Source organism: Caretta caretta, chromosome 23, assembly GCF_965140235.1.
Source record: "Caretta caretta isolate rCarCar2 chromosome 23, rCarCar1.hap1, whole genome shotgun sequence".
NCBI classification, from domain to species: Eukaryota; Metazoa; Chordata; order Testudines; family Cheloniidae; genus Caretta; species Caretta caretta.
Genome location: NC_134228.1, coordinates 2,672,487 through 2,696,200, shown reverse-complemented (window position 1 = coordinate 2,696,200; position 23,714 = coordinate 2,672,487). Strand labels below are relative to the sequence as shown.

At 54.0% G+C, this 23,714-nt stretch overlaps 1 protein-coding gene across 6 annotated transcripts in view; it reads left to right on the top strand.

Annotated features, from left to right (window-relative positions):
• CATSPERG (catsper channel auxiliary subunit gamma) overlaps positions 1 to 23,495 on the top strand; it is a 47,388-nt gene extending 23,893 nt beyond the window's left edge. For 4 of the 6 annotated variants that reach the window (XM_048832990.2, XM_048832988.2, XM_048832989.2 and 1 more), the window contains 12 exons: positions 1,589 to 1,772; positions 5,678 to 5,805; positions 7,615 to 7,695; positions 13,607 to 13,663; positions 16,901 to 17,057; positions 17,784 to 17,847; positions 18,289 to 18,387; positions 19,062 to 19,163; positions 20,010 to 20,102; positions 21,073 to 21,172; positions 21,874 to 22,000; positions 22,699 to 23,495. In XM_048832990.2, the coding sequence (XP_048688947.2) occupies positions 1,589 to 1,772; positions 5,678 to 5,805; positions 7,615 to 7,695; positions 13,607 to 13,663; positions 16,901 to 17,057; positions 17,784 to 17,847; positions 18,289 to 18,387; positions 19,062 to 19,163; positions 20,010 to 20,102; positions 21,073 to 21,172; positions 21,874 to 22,000; positions 22,699 to 22,772 (1,266 nt within the window). In that variant the 3' untranslated portion in view covers positions 22,773 to 23,495. Of the gene's footprint in view, positions 1 to 1,588; positions 1,773 to 5,677; positions 5,806 to 7,614; positions 7,696 to 13,606; positions 13,664 to 16,900; positions 17,058 to 17,783; positions 17,848 to 18,288; positions 18,388 to 19,061; positions 19,184 to 20,009; positions 20,103 to 21,072; positions 21,173 to 21,873; positions 22,001 to 22,698 lie in introns of those variants that run through there. The other 2 variants (XR_007354159.2, XM_075122364.1) reach the window with 2 other exon arrangements.
• Positions 23,496 to 23,714: the final 219 nt, after the last annotated feature.

Genomic DNA, 23,714 nt, shown 5'->3' with positions numbered 1-23,714 from the left:
AGCTTAGTGTCATCTGCGAACTTGCTGAGGGTGCAATCCATCCCATCATCCAGATAATTGACAAAGATGTTGAAAAAACCCGGCCGCAGGACCGACCCTTGGGGCACTCCCCTTAATACCGGCTGCCAACTAGACATCGAGCTGTTGATCACTACCTGTTGAGCTCGTCAATCTAGGCAGCTTTCTATCCACCTTATAGTTCATTCATCCAATCCATACTTCTTTAACTTGCTGGCAAGAATACTGTGGGAGACCGTATCAAAAGCTTTGCTAAAGTCAAGATATATCAAGTCCACCGCTTTCCCCATATCCCATGTCCCCCCCATTCGGGACTCCGGGCTTCTGCTGTGGGGCATGGCGCACCGGGGCTTGCAGCTTCTCTCTTTGTTCTGAACACATGCATTTCAGATACCAAGGGGCGTGATGGCACTTCCTCACCTTGTACCAGGGTAACACAATCATATGTCGTGTCCTTTTCCTTTGGGACATGCCGTGGCTGGGTGTGTGCAAATAACTCCCTGCCTGTTACTATGGGAAGAGAGACACAAGGTGGGGGAGGTGATACTGTTTATTGGACGGACTCCTGTCGGTGAGAGAGACACACTTTTGAGCTCATCCAGAGTTCTTCTGCAGGGCTGGGAAACAGACTCTGCGTCACAGCTAAACACACAGCGGAATGGATTGTTTAGCACGGGGCTGGGCAAACTTTTTGGCCCGAGGGCCACATCGGGGTGCAAAACTGTATGGAGGGCTGGGTAGGGAAGGTTGTGCCCCCCCAAACAGCCTGGCCTCCGCCCCCTATTTGCCCCCTCCCATTTCCCACCCACTGACTGTCCCCCTCAGAACCCTCGACCCATCCAACCCCCCCTGCTCCTTGTCCCCTGATTGCCCCCTCCTGGGACCCCCCCACTGCGAACCGCCCCCAAGGATCCCAGCCCCCCCCGCTCCCTGTCCCCTGACTGCCCTGACCCCTATCCACACCCCAGCCCCCTGACAGGTCCCCTGGGACTCCCATGCCCTATCCAACTCCCCCGTTCCCTGACAGCCCCAGAACCTCTGCCCCATCCAACCGCCCCCTGCTCCCTGTCCCCTGACTGCACCCCGGGACCCCTACCCAACCCCGTCACTGCCCCATGCGCGCCGCTGCCCCCTTACCAAGCCGCTCAGAGCGGCAGGAGCTCGCAGCCCCACTGCCCATGTGGTGGCGTGGCTGCAGGGGAGGGGAAACAGTGGAGGAGGGGCCGGGGGGCGAGCCTCCAGGCCAGGAGCTCAGGGGCTGGGCAGGACGGTCCCACAGGCTGTAGTTTGCCCACCTCTGGTTTAGCATAAGCAGTTAACACACATTTCAAGTAACCAACACCCATGTGTCCTGTTCCCAGCCGTTTTCCTATCTGCCTACACTGAAGCTTAATTCAGCTAACGCAAGGTGTTCCGGGAGCGTCCATGAACAGGATTATAGAAAGACATAGGCCAAATTAGGCCATGTCACTGCTCGAAATATACATATAATGTTATACTGATAGTGTGTGCTTAATGCATATTAATAGATTAGGCTTGGTAGAGAGTAAATCCGCCTCTCTTTTTTCAGGAATATTTCTTTTACGTAGCAAGCAACGGCAACTCCTCCGGAGGTGTCTACGTCAACATGGAGAGCTACTTGAAGATCTACGACCTGCAGCCCAATAACGAGCTGCCCAGCAAGATTTACCTGGACAAAAATAACGTCTATTCTTTCTCGGTGTTCCTGAGCGTCAGGTTGACGAGAGAAAGCAGTAAGAGCAGGGGGTCTTGGGAAACGATGTGAAAATAATGGGATTTTAACGGCTAGATGAATTTGCAGGAGATCAGAGGAGCCGGCTTCTCCTGAGTTAGAGCAGGGGGACTGGCCATCAATAATAATAATAATACCTAGCGCTTTTCATCTGTACACCTCAAAGTGCTTCACAAAGGAGGGCGGTAACATTATCCCCATATTTCAGATGGGGAAACCAAGGCACAGAGAGGGGAATGGACTCGTTCAAGGTTACCTCATAGAGCCCAGGTCTCCTGAGTCTCAGTCCTGCCCTCTATCCACTAGGCAAAACTTTCTCCCTTAAGAGGGGTTTCTATCCCCAGCTCTGGGAGTGGAGTGGTGTCTAGTGGTTAGAGCAGGGGAGCTGGGAAACTGGTCTCCTGAGTTCTGTTCCCAGGTCTGGGAAAGCCATGGGGTCAGAACTCCTAGGTTCTAGTCTTAGCAGGGGAGTGGTGTCTAGTGATTAGAGCAGAAGGGACTGGGTAACAGGACTCCTGGGTTCTGTTCCCAACCCTGGGAGGGGAGTGGATCTAGTAGGTTAGAGCAGGGGGGACTGGGAGTCACAAGTCCCCTGTTTTATTCCCAACTGTAGGATGGAAGTTGTCACGGAGTCCCTGGGCGATGCTCTGGAACTGCTCCCCATGAAGTCAGTCAGGACTCTGGGGTAGTCGCCTTTCTGTGAGCAGCCTGTCTTCAGGACACACAGCTCACACAGCTTCCACCTTCCTGGGTCTGACCTCGGAGCATTCAGCATCCTCTGCCTCTCCGTGCGCTTCCCACAGCGAGTCCGCTCAGGCGGTGCTCCTGGGGAAGCCAGAGGGTCCTGCACCCCAACTTCGCAGTCAGACGTGACTCTCAGCCAGCCAGTAAAACAGAAGGTTTATTAGACGACAGGAACATGGTCTAAAACAGAGCTTGCAGGTGCAGAGAACGGGACCCCTCAGCTGGGTCCATTCTGGGGGGCAGTGAGCCAGACAACCACGTCTGCACTTCACTCCATGTCCCAGCCAGCCCCAAACTGAAACTCCCCTCCAGCCCCTCCTCCTCTGGGCTTTGTTCCTTTCCCGGGCCAGGTGGTCACCTGATTCCTTTGTTCTCCAACCCTTTAGCTCTCACCTTGCAGGGGGAAAGGGCCCAGGCCATCAGTTGCCAGGAAACAGGGTGTCGGCCATTCTCTGTGTCCAGACTCCTGCACACACCTGCCCTCTAGGGCTCTGCAATGATCATACACCCTTACCCCACCCCCTAGATACTTAAGAACTGCCTAGGGGAAACTGAGGCACCCCCACACTATTCAGAGGAAACATTAAGAATAGTCCCACTTCGTCACATCTCTCCCCCCTTCGAGATCGAACTGAGCGGGGTCACTTTACCCGGTGACCTGGGGAAGTTCGAAGCCACCAACGTTCCCATGGATGCCCCAGCATCTCTCCCATCCCTTGGTAGGAGTTACACCAGGCCCTTCCATTTTCACACCCTCCCTTAGGTCAGGGGTGGTCGATAGCACTCGCAGGCCGCATGTGGGAAGGTTTATGCAGCCCATGCCCTTTGGCCACCCCAAGAATGTCTCCCCATTGACCATCACCTTCTGCTCCCACTGGAGGTCCGAGGGGCCTGGCCCCAGGAAACTCCACACAGACATATAGGTTGGGGTCAGGAGTGGGAGCCTGTCCACATCCCCAACCATCTGGCTGACGGAGTCTATGGCCTTGGGACCCAGCAAGGGAGCTAGACACCGGGGCTTTTCCGCAGGGTCCCCTTGGTTCAAATCGCCAGCCTGCTCAAAGGCAGTGAGGTGGGCATCCAAACCCCCCCCTCCTTAACCAGGGCAGCAATTTAGTCTCGAGGTTCCCTGCGGAACTGGCCCCCCGGGATCTATCCCCACTCACCCCGGGGAGGTCCCCTAGGCCTCTCCGCTCCCCCACCGCCAGTTCATGCTGCTGCTGCTTCTGCAGCTCTTTCTCGGGCTCTCGCTGTCCCCCACAGTCCTCTTGCTCTCTCAGACTCAGCTCCAATCCCGTCCATCTCGATCCCCCGATGGGGAACCCGATCGTGAAGACCCTCGTCTGGTCGGGGACAGGAGTCTTGGCGATGCCTGGCTCCCGCTCCAGCTGCTCCCAGATCCTGCTATAGCCCCAGTTGGGGTCAGGAATCTGTTCCTTAGAGCGGTCATCCTCCTCCAGCTGCACGATTAACTCTGCTTTGGTGAACTTTCCAACGCTCAACCCTCTCTTTCTGCACAGGGTTACAATGTCCTTCTTAAGGAGATGGTGACAGGCCATCACTCCGCTCCTCCCAAGTTGTTGTGGACTCACAGGCCCGTGTGTTCTCAGCTCCCCACGGTTTCCAGGGAGAACCCCTAGTGTGCCAGCCCTTCTCAAGGTCACCACCTCTTTGCCAGGGTCGAGCTGCAGACTCCTCCGCCCCTGAGACTGCTCACTGCAGTCCCCAGGGGGACCCCATTACTGCACAGTACTTCTCACTGGTCACACACTCCCAGGGGTTAACCGCCCCCCGAAACCGCTCCTCTCTGAGCCTTCAGCAGGCCTGGTCCTCGGCAATCCCCCTTCGTGTTACTGCTCCCCAGTCACTTACTGCAGGAAGCACCATCCACGGGGTGCAGTAGATCCCACCGCTGCCACCAGTTGTCACGGAGTCCCTGGGCGATGCTCTGGAACTGCTCCCCATGAAGTCAGTCAGGACTCTGGGGTAGTCGCCTTTCTGTGAGCAGCCTGTCTTCAGGACACACAGCTCACACAGCTTCCACCTTCCTGGGTCTGACCTCGGAGCATTCAGCATCCTCTGCCTCTCCGTGCGCTTCCCACAGCGAGTCCGCTCAGGCGGTGCTCCTGGGGAAGCCAGAGGGTCCTGCACCCCAACTTCGCAGTCAGACGTGACTCTCAGCCAGCCAGTAAAACAGAAGGTTTATTAGACGACAGGAACATGGTCTAAAACAGAGCTTGCAGGTGCAGAGAACGGGACCCCTCAGCTGGGTCCATTCTGGGGGGCAGTGAGCCAGACAACCACGTCTGCACTTCACTCCATGTCCCAGCCAGCCCCAAACTGAAACTCCCCTCCAGCCCCTCCTCCTCTGGGCTTTGTTCCTTTCCCGGGCCAGGTGGTCACCTGATTCCTTTGTTCTCCAACCCTTTAGCTCTCACCTTGCAGGGGGAAAGGGCCCAGGCCATCAGTTGCCAGGAAACAGGGTGTCGGCCATTCTCTGTGTCCAGACTCCTGCACACACCTGCCCTCTAGGGCTCTGCAATGATCATACACCCTTACCCCACCCCCTAGATACTTAAGAACTGCCTAGGGGAAACTGAGGCACCCCCACACTATTCAGAGGAAACATTAAGAATAGTCCCACTTCGTCACAGAAGTGAGGTCTAGTGAAGAGAGCAGGATGTTGGGGCTGTTGCCTTTTCTCAGCCCACATGTCCGGTTTGGGCAGCAGCGTATTGACCTCTATAAGGAGATCTGCTTTGACCTGGAGAGATCCACCTTGAGCGGGAGAGAAGCATTAAATCTTTGGCCTGTTTGATCCTCGCCCTGTTGAGGCCAGTTAGTGCCAATCAAAGTGGTCATTGCTGTGATAGGGACAGTAAATCTCCAACTTAGGGTAGTGGATAGCTTGTGACAAGATTCTGTCACTACCCACCTGGGTGAGATTTGAACCTGTAACCTTCAAGCAAAAGGGTTCCTGTAGTAGGAAGCCACCCACTGCCCTTGCCTTTGAAGATTGCTGATGCGTGTCTACCCAGAGGAGCTTCTCTTAACTGTGTCAGTGACTGCATTATAGGTCAAAGGACACTGTGCAAATGCAGCCGATTGCCAATGGATCTGTTTATGGCTAGCGTGATTCAAGGCTTTTCTCTCGTCCTGCAGGGCGGGAAATGCTGGAAGAGAACTCCCTTGATTTTGTGTGGCTCACCATTGTCTTAGCGCATCCGAAGTTTGTGGTTTCACACCTCCACCGGCACTATCTGATCGGCTGGGGCTCCATACTGTATACGGTGAGTACACGGGGCCGGCTACTTTAGAAGGATCCATAGTGCCAAGGTTCTGGTTTTGCAGCTGTTTCTATGCATTTCCCCACCAGCTGTCTTTCAATTTTGGGATGGATTCACCTACTCGGGTAGGTATCACTGGCAACGTTCAAGTGTATTGCAAGCAGCCCTTCAAACCGCCTCCATCCTGACCTGTAGCAGATCCTACTGTGCCAGTCCTAGGCCTAGATTTTAAAGGCCAGAAAGTACCACTGTGATCATCTGGTCTGACCTCCGGTGTAACACAAGCCAGAGACGCCTCCCGCCCCCAGTAATTAATGCAACAAGGCAAGGCCATAACTTCTGTTTGAGATATAGACAGGCATTTAAAAAGATATTCTTGATTTAAAAACATCAGTGATGGAGAATCCACCACATCCTGGGGAAGTTGTTCGAACAGTTGATTGCCCTGTTGAAAATTCACATCTTATTTCGAGTCTGATTTTGGCAAACTTTAGTATCCAGATGCTGGCCCTTGCTTGGGCATCTTCTGCTAGATTAAAGAGTCATCTGCCATCAGAAATTTCTTCCCCACCTAAGGATTTATAGAGCGTGCAATCAAGCCCTGGGCTGCACACACACTTACTCTGGCTGCAAACTTTTCAGCAAAACGGTTATTTGATGAAAAATGCCGTTTCCCTCCAAATCAAAACACGATACACCCATACACGATACACCCAAAACACGATACACCCATACACGATACACCCAAAACACGATACACGATTTTGAGACACCCAGAATGAAGCATTTTAATAATATCTCAACGTCCTGTTGCGACATTTTCAGAACCGAATATTTCCATAGTTTTGGGTTTTTGCGGCGTGTCAAAATGGAATTCATTCTTTCGGTTTAAAAAACCCTCATTTAAATAAAAAGATTATAAAATGTCAAAATTGGAATGAACCGTTTTGATTCGATGGGAATGAAACATTAAGATCAAAATGAAATTTTGAATTTTTTTGGTTTCGTTCAGGAATGGCAAAAAGGTTGAAATTGTGGAGCTTCCTGTGAACTTGAAATTCCTGTTCCCATCCAGTTCTCATTGAGGCAAACAGTCCCCGAGCTCTGCCAGTGTCCTTCAGTCTTCACCTGAAGCCAGCCCTGCTCTTCCAGGCCTAGGCACCCCCTTGCACATTAGTCCTGGGTCAGCCCACGACAGAGGAATGCCGAAATGCTTCCACTGGGCCCCATCCTCAGGGCTGCTTTGTCTCCTATGGAGCAGGGGTAGTCACAGCACAGTGCGCTCCAGCCACAGCCCTGATCCCCCCCCCGTGAGCCCGGGGGGGCAGGGAATAGCCACAGCACAGTGTGCTCTGACCACATTCCAATCTGCCCCCTGTTGGCCTTGGGGAACAGGAGTTGCCACTCCTGAGAAACAAAAAACCAGGACATCCAAACCCTTTCATCTGGGACAGCTACCTCAAAAAAAGGGCCAATCCTGGGAGAACCCGGACAGGTGCCAACTGTACCCTCCATCCATGCCTCCGATCTGTTCCCTACACTGGGGGCTGGGAGCAGGGAGTGTGCAGACCCCAAATATCAGCTCTGTGCCGGCCAGTAAAGGTGCCCTGCATGGGGGGTGATTCTCAGATTGTTCCTGCTCACTTGAAGGCCCCTTTATGCTTCAAGAGAAGCAAGGCCCCAAATGTTGATAAACCCACGACCTTTATTCAGGAGTCTAATCTGTCTCCCAGTGCCCAAAGAGAGTTGGATCAGGCCCATTCTTCATCAGTTACAGAGCCTGACCAGCACCCTACAAATTCTCCCCGTCAGGTGACCATCAGTGACACCGGACTGTATGCGAAACAAGAGCTGAGTGGGACAAACCTTCTGAGGAGTTCAATGGCTTTAAAGGTAGGCTAAAAGGCTGGCCTGTCGCCCAGCAAGGTAATCGGGAGCAAGGACAGAGCCACCATGTTATTAGCTCCTCGGCACAACTAGTTTCATTAGGCATGTCCCTGGCTGGTAACGGATGCCGTGCTGGGAAAATCTGCCAAAGGGGTTAACAAGGCATCTAGGAGAGTTTTTTCTTGTTGTGAGGGAGTGGGGGGCTGGGAGAGACACATCAGATCACAGGCCAGACAGCAGTGGATCACTGCAGATGGGATTATTTCCGAGCTGGATTGATGTTCTCAAAACTGTTTCGGCTAGGGGGTATGCAATGGAGCTGCATCGATTTACACCAGCTGGGGGCCTGGCCCAGTAGCTCCAGATAAAGACAGTGCTGTATGTTAGTGCAAGATACATCGGGCCAGATGCTGTATATCGGCCGCTGAGAGCCCCCCAGAAGGGGAGCTCTCAGCTGTCAGGCCTGAGAGCCAGAGCTGTGGGCACCAGAGGGCAGCCAGCGTAATCTAGAGCTGCCTCAGAGCACCAGCTGGTGGTAGAATTGGGGAGAGCAGAAGGACAGAGGAGAGGACTTCCCTGCCTGTTCCTCACACCCTGCTCTGCACGCCGCATGGCCCAGCCCAAGGATCTGGCCCTCTGATTCAAAGCAAACATGCTGACAACTGGAAAGAGAAGCTTCTGACAAATCTATAAGAGGAGGCCATTCAAAGTCCCTCCCTAACTAGCTTGTTAAATTAGGCCGAGTGACAGAGATTGCCTCACCACCTCGTCTGGAGATCAGATAGAACCCAGGTCTCACACTGAAACAAGTTCCTCCCTGAGGGTTCTGGTTTGATCCAGCATCGGAGGAAGTCCACAAGATAGCCTCACACCAGCCTCACACATGCAACACATTGTCAACCTGTGGAACTCCTTGCCAGAGGGTGTTGTGAAGGCCAGTACTATAACGGGGTTCAAAAGGGAGCTAGATAGATTCATGGAATATAGGTCCATCAATGGCTATTAGCCTGGATTGGCAGGAATAGTGTCCCTAGCCTCTGCTTGCCAGAAGCTGGGTTTGGGTGACAGGGCATGGGTCACTTGATGATAACCTATATGTTCATTCCCTCTGGGGCACCTGCCATTGGCCACTGTCAGAGGACAGGATACTGGGCTTGATGGACCTTTGGTCTGACCCAGTATGGCCATTCTTATGATACAGACAATGGGATTCAAGGGGAAACAGAGAGACAGCCCTGGTATAGGAGCAATTCACCCTTAGATCATCTGTGTGAGATCCGGCTATATAACATAGGTTTACACTGGCTCGCTGGCTCTCCAAACGAAGGGGTCTGATTATGATCTGACACCAGATTGAGCCGGATGTCACTGGAATTGCTCCGGATTTACGCTGCCCTCAGAACCCCCACTGCCACAGGGCTTTGTTAATGCTCTCCCAGTGCTGTTGATCCAGAGTAAATCCACTGACTTCCATGGATGATACTGGTGTAAGTGACATAAGAACCTAGCCCTCGATACTTAGACATGGAGACATGACATTGGTGCCCCTTCTGCCCTGAGCCGTTAGCCAAAATCTGGGGGCTTGTGGCTTGTTTCCAGCAGAAGGAGAAATTGACGATGGTGCAATCCTGTTCATTTACAAACTTCTCCCAAGGTTCCGGAGTTCTAGGTGCCAGCCCAGTGCTCTTTCTACTAGGCCATGCTGCCTTCTAGGATCCAGCTAGGCCTGCATCATGGCTTCACAGGCTCTGTGCTGTGCCCCAGCTTTTAAACAGTCCCTTAGAGGACTCTCATCAGTGGGCCAGACCCCCAAAGTTTCCCATTCTGCCTTCAGCGTAGGCCACACAGCGTCTGGGCTCCTGCCTCACCCCGGGAGGTCTGCCGGCAAGTCCAACTGAGAGACTCCTGGTCAGAGACTCGTGTGCTCTGCAGGGACCTGTGCACCTCAGCAGGTGCTCACAGTGATGCCAGGCAGCCCGTTCCAAGCAGAGCCGGGTTCATTAGCCACCTGGAACCCAGCACCGTTAAGTCCTTAGGTTCCAGAGAAGCAAAGTTTCAGATGCACTGCTACAGGCTGGGGGCCAGCTGGCTAAGCAGCAGTTCTGCAGCAAAGGACCTGGGGATTACAGTGGATGAGAAGCTGGATATGAGTCAGAAGTGTGCCCTTATAGCCAAGAAGGCTAATGGCATAGTGGGCTGCATTAGTAGGAGCATTGCCAGCAGATCGAGGGAAGTGATTATTCCCCTCTGTTTGGCACTGGTGAGGCCACACCTGGAGTATTGCGTCCAGTTTTGGGCTTCCCACTACAGAAAGGATGTGGACAAATTGGAGAGAGTCCAGCGGAGGGCAAGGAAAATGGTTAGGGGGCTGGGGCACATGACTTATGCGGAGAGGCTGAGGGAACTGGGGTTATTTAGTCTGCAGAAGAGAAGAGTGAGGGGGGATTTGATAGCAGCTTTCAACTACCTGAAGGGGGGTTCCAAAGAGGATGGAGCTTGGCTGTTCTCAGTGGTAGCAGATGACAGAACAAGGAGCAATGGTCTCAAGTTGCAGTGAGGGAGGTCTGGGTTGGATATTAGGAAACACTGTTTCACTAAGAGGGTGGTGAAGCACTGGAATGGGTTACTTAGGGAGGTAGTGGAATCTCTTTCCTTAGAGGTTTTTATAGATGACACATTGTGCAGGATATTTCAGTAGTGCCATCATTCAATATCGGTAGCGATCATTGCCTCCTGAGAGCCAGACTCACGTTCACTGTGAAGGTGGAGAAAAATGCGCTATGTATGGCAAACAGAAAGCACCAACCGGTAGCTTTTGACGAGGCAATCCTGAAGAAAAACATTTCTAGGAGCCTTCTGGACAACTGCGACGACGATTATGAGAACTTCAGTAAGAGACTGAAACAGTGTGTGAAATCAGCTGAGCATGAAAGACCAAGAAGAGCTAGCGGAAGAATCTCGGAGAATACAAAGACTTGATTGGGAAGAGGAGAAAAATGAAAAGATATGGCAGCGACAGGCTTGAGTACTCCCTTCTCTGCAAGCTCATACGAATGAGGTTGAAGGAAGACTTCAAGAAATTTCGAACCAAAAAGCTCCTAAAGGCTGCTGAAGATCGTAAGAGTCTCAAAAAATGCAAACGGGAACTAGCATTGTACAGGTCATCATTATCGGCTTTGAAGAACAGGGACAGAGAATCAGTAACTGATCGAACAGAGATGGAGGCAATCTGCAGGGATTTCTATACCGAGCTGTTTGCATCCCGTATAGATGTTCCAATGCCATCACTTTAACAAACCGATGAACACATACTCCCGGTTCTCATCAGCGAAGTCTGTCACACAGTCCACCAAATGAAAGAGGGGAAGGCTCCAGGCAAGGGCAGTCTGACTACAGAAATGCTTAAGGCGGGAGGTCAGGAACTTCGGAAAACTCTCGCCCAAAGGTTCAACCACTACCTGGAAATCCAGAAGATACCATTCAGTTGGAAAGAGTCCAATACCATCTTGCTGCATAAGAAAGGCGATCGAGAAAATCTAAAGAACTATCGCCCAATCTGCCTGCTTTCGCTTATCTATAAGTTGTTTACTAAAATAGTAACAAATCGACTGTCGCAAAACCTGGATAAACAGCAACCTAGAGAGTAGGCCGGCTTTCGAAGGAATTACAGCACGATAGACCACATTTTCACTCTAACCCAACTACTAGAGCATTCAAGGGAATACAAGTTCCCTTTGTGCATTGCCTTCGTGGACTATGAGAAGGTGTTCGACAGCGTAAAGACTAACGCCATCCTTGAAGCTCTTTCAGAACAGGGCATCAGTGCGAAATATATCACATTAATAAAGGAAGTGAACTCTGGCTGCAGCATGGACATATCGCTGTTCGATACTCCCCTCCGAATCCCCATCGAGAAAGGTGTGAAATAAGGAGATACAGTTTCACCAAAATTATTCACAGCCTGTCTTGAATTGGTTTTTCGACGAGCAGACTTGAAAGGCGGGATTAATATCAACGGCGAGCGGCTAAACCATCTTAGGTTCACAGATGATATAGTGCTGATAGCCGAAAATACAGCCCAGCTTGAGAGAATGCTTAAAGAACTGAACACGAAAAGTAGTCAAGTCGGATTAAAAATGAACCGGTCGAAAGCGAAATACATGAGATCAGATGATCTGCCAAGAACCCAAATCACTCTTGGAGGAGAGCGGATCCAAGAGGTTGATAAATATGTTTATTTGGGCCAAGAAGTCAACATGCGCCACGATCAGAAAGGCAAACTGTCGTGCAGAAAAAAAGCTGGATGATGCACATTTAGTGACATCAAGGACATCCTCCAAGGAAAGATCAGTAAAACAACTCATGTGAATCTTTTTAACTTGACCGTGCTTCCAGCAATGTTATATGGCAGCGAAACATGGTCGCTGACAAAGATTGAAGAACATCAACTGTCTGTCACACAGAAGGCGATGGAACGAACATTTTTGGGCATTTCGCCCCGTGATCACATCCCCAACGAAATAGTTAGGCAGCAGTCTGGAGCGTGAGACGTTGTTGTTGAAAGCAGGCTCAGCAAAATGCGGTGGGTGGGACATGTGGCCTGATTCAGGAACAACAGATGGACCACAGCTATAGCCAAGTGGTATCCGCGAGAACAGAAACAGCCCCGCAGTCGGCCTGCAAAGAGGTGGGATGATTTCCTAACAAGGAGATATGGACAAGCGTGGCGAAGGATGGCAAGGGTGAGAGAAGATTGGAAGACGTGTTGTGATTGGCTCAGTCTCAACTGATGAAGGACCGACAGTCTACGCAGTCGCAGAATTTTTTATGGCCTGGCTTGACAAAGCCCTGGCTGGGATGATTTAGCTGGTGTTGGTCCTGCTTTGAGCAGGAGGTTGGACTAGATACCTCCTGAGGTCTATTCCAACCCTAATCTTCTATGATTCTATATAGTCCATTCCGGCCAAGCCACAACTCACCATCCTCTCAGTCTGTCCCTTTGTCTGTCAGTCCCTGGGGGAGCCCCTCACCCGCCTCTCTTATTCCAGCCTCCTGTCCTCCCCTGGGCCACTGTCCTCCTCCAGATCCCTGCTGAGTTCACATGTTCGACCTGCCTGATGTCCTGGTTGCTAGGTATTCAGTCACTGGGGTTCTTCTCTATTGATCTGGGTGGTGTTCAGCCAGTCCTTTAACGACCCCCTGGTCCCACCCCAGACAGTCATGTGTCACAAACATCTCCGTGTCTCCAGCTCTGATCTAACAGCTGCTTTGGAACCCCTTTACACCCACTAGGAAGCAATACCTAGTCAGGTCAGTCCTTGCCAGGCACATCGGTCATAACACTGTTACAGAAGGGTCCTGCTTCATGACATCCTGTCTCTGGCAGCGGCCAGCAGCAGAGGAAGGTGTAAGAAGCCAGCAGTAGCAGGCACAGGATAATCTGTCCCCCGCATTAGGTCTCATGCTGACCCCTTGTTGCTGGCGATAGGATTAAAAATTTTAATAGCCCTTCTTTCTGATCTCTGTTAGCATTAGCGATGATAGCTCTGAGTGACCTTGTTATGCATATGAACGGCCAGTCTGGCTTAGTTCTTCTCCTCAGTGACATCCTGGGGCAAGGAGATGTGTCATGTTATCTAGACTTTCCTCCGGAGTCTCAAGTATTATTGGACATTGCTGGGAGTGGGCTGGCTCTGTGGTCTGATCTGCCAGGGCAGCAACTGGGATATCAGGCGAGACGGGCTGGTGATGTGATCAAACACAGCAGGAGGCAGGATCCCAGACTCCATGGGCCAATAAGCTGATCCTGTGGTACAAGGGGGCGGGATACAGGACCGGATGGCCCAGTGAGCCTTGACGATGGACTTTTCATTTGTTTGGTCCTAACAGAAATTCATTTTTGATTTAAACGTTCCAGGTTATGAATGCAGCAACAAACTGTTACCAGTACACAGTGTCCGGCCCAAAACTCCAGGTAACTACTGGGTCTGAACCCGTGAGGAAAGGCAAATTAATGAGACTATATTAACATTTTGTTTGCGATAATGGAGCAATAATATCATCTAATCTATCTATCTGTCTATTCTATCCCCACACACCCTGAATCATCTATCTATCTGTCTATCTCTCACCAGACATTCTGTAAAGGAGCAGACTCACCCCTACGGCACCTCCTGCTGCTCATTGGGAATTAACTCTTTTTCAGCATGGAGCGCCCTCTGCAGGCCGGTGATCCGCCACAGCTCCAGCCCCCATGTTCCTCACAAACCCCAGTGCCCCTTTCTCTGGGGTTGTGCCCCCTGGCAGTACCCCCACACTCTGCCTCTAGGTTTCCCCTTCCTGGGGAACCCCCAACCCCACCTTGCCTCAGTCTGGGCTACTGCCAGTCATCAACCAGTCACCAACCCCCGCTCCCTGGGACAGACTGCGGTGTAAAGGCCACTCATCATGGGCAAGGGGGTTCGGACCTGCTGCCTTCCTCTGCCTCCCAGTACCTCTATGAGCCTTGGAACAGGGCCTACAACCTGGGGAGTTGGCAGCGTGGAGCACCCCCACACAGCATGCTCCTTCCCCAGCATGGTACCACCCTCAGTACCCTGTCAGGCAGGTAGGCCCTGCTCTCTCCCAGCCTGGAGAGAGACTCCTTGGGCTCCTGGCTCCCAGCCTTTTGATACAGGCCAGTTGGGGCCTGATTGGGGCGTGGCCCAGCTGCGGCTGCTTCCCCAGTCAGCCAGCCACAGCCCTCTCCAGGGCTGCTTTTAACCCCTTCTATTTTAGGAGCAGGGTAGCCACCCCACTACACATCCCTTCTATCTAATCTATCTATCTATCTTTCTAACCCAGGGCAACCTTTCAGAAGCGGTGTGCTGAGTCTTCATTTATTCCCTTTCATTTAAGGTTTTGCGTGCCAGTCATACATTTAAATGTTTTTAGAAGGTCTCGCTCTATAAGTTTGTATATTATATAACTAAATTACTGTTGTATGTAAAGTAAACAAGGTCTTCAAAATGTTTAAGAAGCTTCATTTAAAATTAAATTAAAATTCTGATCTTAAGCCACCGGCCCGCTCAGCCCGCTGCCGGCCTGGGGTTCTGTTCACCTAGGCCGGCAGCAGGCTGAGCGGGGCCTGTGGCCGGGACCCCAGCTGGCAAGGGGCCGGCAGTCAGAACCCCAGACTGGCAGCAGGCTAAGTGGGATCGGCGGCCGGGACCCCAGACTGGCAGTGGGCTGAGCAGCTCAGCCCACTGCCGCTCAGCCCGCTGCCAGTCTTGGGTTCCATCCGCCAGCTCCTGCCAGCCAGGCTCCAGGCTGCCGGCCCCGCTCAGCCTGCTGCCAGTCTGGGATCCCGGCCCTGCCCACATAGAGTGGGTACCTACCTTCTCCCTGGTCCTAGCCCATTCTCTTCCTCTCTCTCTGCACTGAGCTGAGGGTGGGAGTGCATTGAGCATAGGGCTGGGGGTGAAGGAGCGGCTGAGGGTTGGGGTGTAGGGTCTGACCAGGAGCTAGAATGAGGGAGAGGGCTCAGGGTTGGGGCAGGAGGTTTGGGTGTGGAGTGCTTACCTGGGCAGCTCCCATTTGGTGTGAGGGGTGCATGAGCTCCTATTTGGTGTTCAGGGTGGGGTTGGGAATGTGGGGGGTGCAAGAGTCAGGGCAGGGGGCTGGGGGTGTGTGAGGAGGGTGCAGGAGTCAGGGCAGAGGGCTGGGGGCATGTGAGGGGGGTGCAAGAGTCAGGGCATGGGATGGGGGGCTGGGTATGTGTGGGGGTGCAGGGGTCAGGGCAGAAGGCTGGGTATGTGTGGGGGGTGCAGAAGTCAGGGCAGGGGGCTGGGGGTGTGTGAGGAGGGTGCAGGAGTCAAGGCATAGGGTGTGGGGGGCTGGGTATGTGGGGGAGTGCTGGAGTCAGGGCAGGGGTCGTGGGGGGCTGGGTATGTGGGGGGGGTGCTGGAGTCAGGGCTGGGGTCGTGGGGGGTACAGGGGTCAGGGCAGAGGGCTGAGGTGTGTGGGGGTGCAGGGCAGGAGGCTGGGGTGTGTGTGGGGGGGTGTAGGAGTCAGGGCAGAGGGCTGGGTGTGTGGGCTAGGGTCCTGGCGGTGCTCCCAGCCCCCTGCCTAGAGTGGCTCATGGCAGGGGGCTGGAGGGGATATGCCCTGATTCCAACCCCCTTCCCCAAGGCCCCATCCCCACCTCGTCTCTGCCTCCTCCCTGGAGCAGCGAGTGAGCTCTGGCTCCGCTTCTCCCCCTCCCTTGCAAGGGCCACCAGCTAATCTGCAGCAGGGAGGGAGAGGAGGAGGGGCAGGACCCCAGCACACTGGGGGAAGAGGCGGGGGAGGGGGAACTTGCCTGTCCTGCAGCAGCAGCCGGCAGGACCAAGCTTCTTCACCCTGCCCCCGCGCTTAGGGGGGTGGGTGGTCGGGAGGGCATGGAAAAGAGTGGGCCGGGGTGGGTAGGATTTGTAATGGCATGCTGCTGTCTGCCAGGGTCGCACCCCGGCCCTGCTCAGCCCACTGCCGGCCTGGGTTCGGCAGCGGGCTGAGCAGGGCTGGCGGCTGGGACCCGGCAGGCAGCAGTGTGCCATTAAAAATCATCTCATGTGTCGTCTTTGGCACGCGTGCCATAAATTGCCAACCCCTGATCTAATCTATCTGTCTAACCCCATACACCTGCTCTATCTAATCTATCTATCGATCTGTCTATCCTCATACATCCCATCTATCTATCTAATCTGTCTATCTACCGATCTGTCTATCCTCATACATCCCATCTATCTATCTAATCTGTCTATCTACCGATCTGTCTATCCTCATACATCCCATCTGTCTATCTAATCTATCTATTTATCTAATCTGCCCCAGAATTTAGTTAACACGGAGTTAGGGTTGCCCAGTGCTGTCTCACACTCTTCCCAAATGTGGAGTGGCTAAACTTTTGCCTCTGGAAAGCAGGATACAAAAAGTGACGATTCATGCCCCTCAGGGCCCCCTTAACTCTGCCCCATTGGAGCAGGCAGTAGCCACTGGGAATGGGTCAGTTTTGGGCGGGGTACCTTAATAAGCCGACATGAGCATTAGTTGTGTTGCATTCCGCAGACTGGAATTCCAGCGTTTGGCTGCATGCATTAGACCCCCCATGACCATCCCTGGGGTACCCGGGCACCTTACAAGCTGCAGAGTGAACAGGGGTGTCTTTTTCTCACCCCCCTCCCCTCACCTGCAGGGCTATGCCATGGTGCCAATCTTAATTGGCTGCCCCCCAGGCAAGCGGCTGGCCTTTGACATCACCCGAACCCTGACGTACACCACCGAACAGAACAAGCGGTACTTTGACTGCACCCACAAGAACCCAGAATTGCCATGCTTCTCCTTTAACAATGGTAAGGAGAGGCAGATGAAGGTGTCCGCACAGGGGACCAGATCCTGGCTGAGGTCCAGAGACAGATCAAACGGGACCCTGCTTGTAAAACCCCACTTAGCTTGTCTGGCGTGGACCCTAGCTGGACCCTTCTGCATCTGCACCAGCTGCTGGCTTTCACTGCTGGAGTCTGGGAGATTCAGGGGTGGGGTGGTGGGAGGGGATCCCGGCTAGATCCTGGCTCGATTCTGATCTGAGCCTCGGTTCTTGGTTGTGATCCCAGGCCCCGACTCTGGATTTCCCGAGCTGCCCAGAAATCAGCCTCAGTTTGGCTGTTCCGGTGCCTTAGAGTTGTGGAGCTGGACTCGCATGTGGGCTGCTGATCTCTGTGTTCTCAGAGCCATCCACGGAGCAAGGCCACTGCAGCTTCCCCTTAGCCCAATGGTTCTCTTCCCCTTACTGGCCAGGATCCATCTGGGATTCCCCCCTCTTCCCACCTAGCTGGATTCCCCCCTTCCATTCCCATCGAGCTGGGATCTAGCGAGAACTCACCCCCCCCCTCACCTCCCCCCAGCCAGGATTTTGCTGGGATCCCCTTCCACTTAGCCCTATGGGCCGGGCAGGATGGTCTCGCCCATTTGATACTGGTCTCTGACCCCAGGCGGCGACCCCTGGGGGTGTCATGGTCTTTTTGGGGCAAAGTGCACGGTTAAAATTGTGAGCTTTGATGTTCTTCTTTTTCCCACAGTATTTTACCCCTTCTTCTTGATCCAAGACATGGTGACAGGGGACTCGGGACCTTTCAAGGGCAGGTGAGGGTTGGGCAAAGCTACCCCCTTGGCTTTAGCAAAACTCACCCAGCGCTGGGAGACCGGGTGGGTGAAGTCGTGTCTTTTATTGCTAGTGAAAGAGACAAGCTTTCGGGCTTGCACAGAACTCTGCTTCAGGCCCCTTCAGAAGCGCCGGGTAAACTCCAAAGCACGTCTCTCTCACCAGCAGAAGTTGGGCCAGTAAAAGATGCTGAGTCACTAGCGGGCGACAAAGACCCAGTAGGAGTTACACTAAAGCTACTGGTCTCGCCCTTTGGGGTTGTAGCAACAGCCGTGAAGGCCTGGGGTGAGCGGGGTGAGGAGGGTTTCCACCCAGCTGTTTGGGCCATGTGGCTAGGAGGACTTGCCCCCTAGAGGGGGTTTCTAACTGCCGAGCCCATTGGGCTGGTCTTCACAGCAGCGTGTTCTTTGTTCCGATGGTAGCTACATTCTGAGGATCATCGGAGGAGGGCCGTACTCGGAGAGCAGGATCCGCGTCTACAGCCCGAGCGAAATCCTCGACTATAACACAAAAAACGGCAGGTAGGACACAGCTACCCTCGACGGAGGTCTCTAACATCATGGCTGGTGTGGGGAAAGGGACTAGGGAAGAGTTCTTTACCCCTTCACAGAACGTACGAACCAGGGGTCACCCAATGGAATGGCCAGGCAGCAGGTTTGTAACAAACTGAAGGAGGGTTTTCTTCACCTGACGCACAGTCAACCTGTGGAACTTGTTGCCAGGCTCTGCACAGATCCTGACCGAGATGGGATCCTGCTGCCCCTTGCAGATGTTACTTCTCATACTTTGCTTCTCCTACCTTTCCAGGAGCTGGGGCTGCCTTGGCTGGCCTGGCTGGGTTGCCCTCTACTGCCTCCTTGGGTGGGGGATTGAACTGCAGCAGATGCAGGCTTATGAGAATATGGCTGTGTACCCCAGGGCCTCCTAGCGGGGCAAGGCTGATAAGGGTATGTGTATTAGCCAGGATCCCCCCTCTCACAGCTGGCGTTTTCCCCTTCCATCTAGCCAGGTTTCAGCAAATCTTCTGACTGGGGAAAAGAGTTTCACATCAGTCATGTTCCAGATTTTTTCGAGTGGAAATGACTTTTTGTGGAGAATTCTTTTATAAACTTAGGCCCAAAAAAGGTTTCTTTAAAAAGGTTGAAATGGCCTTAAAATAGATGGATCTGTGACTCCGGACACTTTCTCTCCCCAGCACGCCGCAGAGTCTGATCTGGATGAGGGCTAATCGCACGAAACCTCCCCTTACTGATCCCGAAGGCTTCGATATCTTCTCCGAAACCAACGGTGGGATCAAGTAAGGAAATATCAGAGTGGGTACGCAGATTTCCAGCCCCTTCCCTGCCATTCTCCACCGGGGACTGAACTTGACTTGCTTGTTCTCTTTTCAGTCACTCCCAGTGCGGTTTATTCCCTGTACATTATCATTATTCATCTGAAAGGTGCCATTGGGTAGAGCTTTGATCCAAAGACGATCACAGACCGCATTAAAGCCAGCATCTGTGCAAAGCACTCTCCCATGGGCTCAGTGACGGGAGCAATGAAGCCCCTTTGTGCAGTAGAGATAGCTACAAAGAAGGAAGGAGTGCCCAAGGCAGAGCTCAGCTGTGTGGGAAGACAGGTTTGCCTGGTTTCCAGCCCAGGGCTAGGACAGAAGCCTCTGTGTTGGAGGAGAGAGCCTGGGGAAGCAGCTGTGAGTGTGACCCTGGGAGGGAGCAGAGAGACAGGGTTTCTTGGGCACAGAGCCCACTGAAGGGGCAGACTTGGGAATTTCAGAACAAGAAACTGCCTGCTGCTGTTTGAGTCAGGACTTTGTGGGGGTCCGTTGCCAATAAACCAGACATAGATCTGATTCGTATCACTGATAGCTTATCCTAACCGAAAAAGCCCTGCAAAGCCCCAAACGTTGGTTACCTGCTTGGGCCGAAGGGGCGCCTGGAGGCTGGCGCTCCGTTGCCCTGGGCGCTGTGCAAACCTGTAACCATAGAGAGAGTCCCTGCCTCAAACAGCTGAAATGCCCCGCACTGTGCTTGGGGAGGTGCTGGATTCATAGGGGATAAGAGTTGTAATCACCAACACTGAAGGCTTCCTGGCAGGAGGGCTATCCGGAGCCCATGCTCACGGCGTCTTTCCCCTCCTGTAGGTGGGTCTGCGAGCAGAATTCCCCCTGTTACGATGTGGTTCCCTTAGAGCTGACATCTCCGGATTACTTCTTTTTGGTGGAGGTGTCTAACAGGTGAGCCTCACGTGGCCCTTTAAAGCCAAGGGCATTCGGCACCGGTGTATGCTGGGTTGCCGACCCTGGCGTCTGTCGACAATAGTCCCTGGCTCTTCTGCAGATCCCATAGCGACTTGCCCAAGGTCACCCAGCTCTCCTGAGTCCTAGTCCAGAGCTTGATCCACTAGGCCACACTGTCCATCCCAGGCTCCATCTCCTGGACCAGCACCTCATCTGGAACAAGTCAGAGCAGCCTCAGGGCTGCTCCAAATCACACTTTCTAGGGGACGTCGTGGGCTGCTCTGGCAACGATACGGGGCCTTGGAGTGGGTGAAAGTGGCCCCTGGAGATCACCTTTGCGCAAAGGGCTTCCTCAGCTGGCTTTTCCCCCAGTCCTCCCCAGCAGGTGTGTCAGGGGTGGGCATGGCCACATCACCCTCAGCTGCAGCTGTTCTCTGCTCCTCGGGGTCTTGGAACATGGAGGATAAACTAGAGCAACCTCGAGGCTGCTCTAACTTACACTGGAGGGCAGGCCCCTGCACAGCGCCGTAATACAGAGAGCACAACAGGGCTTAAAGCCACCTTTGCCTCATGCCCCAAGTCCAGGAATGGAGTAACCAAGAGTCAGGCCCCCTAGTCTAGTGTTAAAAGTCCCCCTGCCGATCTCCCGCAGTGCTGTATCCAGAGCCTGACTCTGAGTCCCCGCCAGGAGTCTCTCTTTCCATGTCCTGGCCATCCCTGGCTTCTTAAGATCTCCTGCAAACCCATTTGCAAGCCACTGCTGCGGAGGCGGCACAAGGGACTCTGGGATGCCTACCCACACCGCCCCGCACGGAATGGGACGCAGCGGGTGGAGGCCGGCCTTGGGACGCCAGGCTGCTTGTCCCGGGGGTGGTGGCGCTCACCCGAGACGGGTGCACGGCTTGAACGACAGCTGCCCTGGCAACGGGGCTTCCTATGCCCTGAGCCCTCAGGTCCGTCCCTGCAGGGCCGTGGACAACAGCACCTACTGTGACTATGACCTGGAGTTTGTGATCCACATTCATGGCTTGCAGCTCAGCCCCTCCCGGGCAATCACCTTCATGAAGGTACAGGGGTGGGGACACAGAAGGGGACCTGGGGCCCTGATCTTGCTCACTCCAGCCAGCAAGATTGTCACGCCTTCTCCAGGGACTGGTGTAGGGAGGCCAGCCAGCAGGTGGAGCATGGCTGGGGCTTTCCAGCCTGGGGGACCCCACTGGCCCTAGTGTCAGGGAACGCAGAAGGGCACAACTGAGAAGGTGGCCCATAGCTTTGGCTGGCGATGGCTTGGGGCTGTGACAGCCTGTACGCACTAGTCACTGCAGAGGGGCTGCCTGGTATGAGGACCGAAGCACAAGGTGGGAGAAACCTCATTGCCGGGCCACACTGGGAACACAACTCAGGAGTCCTGACGCCCAGCGCCCCCACTCTACCCACTAGGCCCCACTCCTTTCTCAGAGCTGGGATAGAACTCGGGAGTCCTGACTCCCAGCACCCCTGCCCATGCGCCCTGCTGCTATAGCCACTAGCCACTACTCTCCTCCCAGAGCTGGGGTAGAACCCAGGCCTACCTGCTAGCCCAAGCCACACTCCACCTCCTCCCCATTCTGTACACCCAGAGCTGTCCAGGTGCCAGCCGGACAAGTTTCCCCAGGTGTCCCACGGCAGCAGTTCAGAGACCGGCCCTGCCTTTTTCTCAAAGGAGCCGTAGTTCTCCATAGCCACAGACGGGGTAACGGTACGTCTCCCCCCTGCTTTTCCCCGCCAGATTTCCATGGCCATTCTCACCAGCATTGTCATCTTGTATATCCTCCACCAAGTCTTGGGGCCCATGATTTGGGCCGGCTTCACCCGACTGATCCAAAGGGTTGAAGAGGCCATTGTTGTTCAGACAGGTGAGCTATTGCCCCCTGCAGTTGGCATCTTAGGAGAACTCAGCCGATCCAGCCGCCCCCCAGCCATTGTTAGACTGTTAATGGGGACATCCCATGGGCTTTACAACACCCCCAGCCAGCTCACAGCCTGATTCTAACCCACCCCCCAGCCAGCTCACAGCCCGGTTCTAACCCACCCCCCAGCCAGCTCACAGCCTGGTTCTAACCCACCCCCAGCTGGGCCAGCTAGTCCGGGTTCTAACCCACCCCCAGCTGGGCCAGCTAGTCCGTGTTCTAACCCACCCCCAGGTAGGCCAGCTAGTCCGTGGTCTAACCCACCCCCAGGTGGGCCAGCTAGTCCGGGTTCTAACCCACCCCCAGCTGGGCCAGCTAGTCCAGGTTCTAACCCACCCCCAGCTGGGCCAGCTAGTCCAGGTTCTAACCCACCCCCAGCTGGGCCAGCTAGTCCGGGTTCTAACCCACCTAGTCCGGGTTCTAACCCATCTCCAAGTGCAGGTCCGAGGTTTTTCTGTGTGGATGGGAGTGGTTCTGGCTAACCCCTGGGGAAGAGCCTGGGTTAGCTGTGCAGTGTAGATGGATGCCTACGCTGGGCCCCTGGTATGCTGGGGTGTGACAGCCCTGCTGGATTTCACAGGTGTCACTCCCTTCCCCTCCCTGCCCACCAGCTGTTCCAACTCTGCCTTGCTCTGTTCTTCCAGAGTCCAGCGTCGCCTTCTCCACCTCTTCCTCCAACCAAAGCCAGGAGGGCTCCCAACACATGCCCTCCTTTTAGACCAACATCAGCAGCAATGGCCACCTGTCCCGGAGCAGCATGGAAGAACTGGCCTCCCAGTGTCCTATCATCCCCATTGCGAGTCCGTGCCTGTATCCAAACATGCCTTTCCTCTCCGTGGTCTCAGCAGCCCGAGAGACCCTACACCTTCCTCCCCTGCTCTCTGCGTCTGGCCAGGACCATTGTCACTGAGCTGGCATTGCTGGGCGGCTTTTCCTGGCTAAAGCAGAGGGAATCGGGGCTTTCCACAGCAGCCCTTGAGCAAATGATAGTCAATCAGAACTGTAAAGACCTGAACCCACGGGGTGTAGGTCTAAACACCTCAGCTAGGCTCAGGCCAGTGGAGAATGGTGGCCGGTATTCCATCAGCAGCGGGCCTTCCCCAGTTCAACTGGAACAAGAGCTCCATTTGACCATCCATTTCACTGCCCCCGGCCTTATCCGGGATGGTACCTGAGCTCCAGGCAGCGAGTGGCAGGTCTGAGCAGGATCGGGAGCTAGCGGGACCTTTGGATACAGGAATTCCCATGTCGAAATCTCTCGCTTTGTTGAACGAATGAAAATCTTCCCGTCTCCTTCCGGTTCCTTTTGTATTTCCCACCCTTTAGCAGCAAGGCGAGGGGAGGCAAGTGGTTTCTGTGTCTGAATGCAGGAGCGTTTGCTTAGCTGGTGCCTGCGCCGGGCTCCACGGGACTCTTGTCTTATTTTGTTTGTTCAATAAACTCTCTCGTTGTCTAGGATGTGATCCCGAGTGGGAAGTTGAATCTCTTGCTTCCCCCATAACTGGTGCCGACCACTCTGGGAGCAATGCTTTGCCCTGGGTTCTGATCGCCATGCTCCCTTATGGTCGAAGGGTCGGATCCCCAGCTGATGTAACTCAGCATCTCTCTGTTGGGGTCAGTGGGCGAGATCCCCAGCTGGTGTAAAGCAGTGTGGCTCATT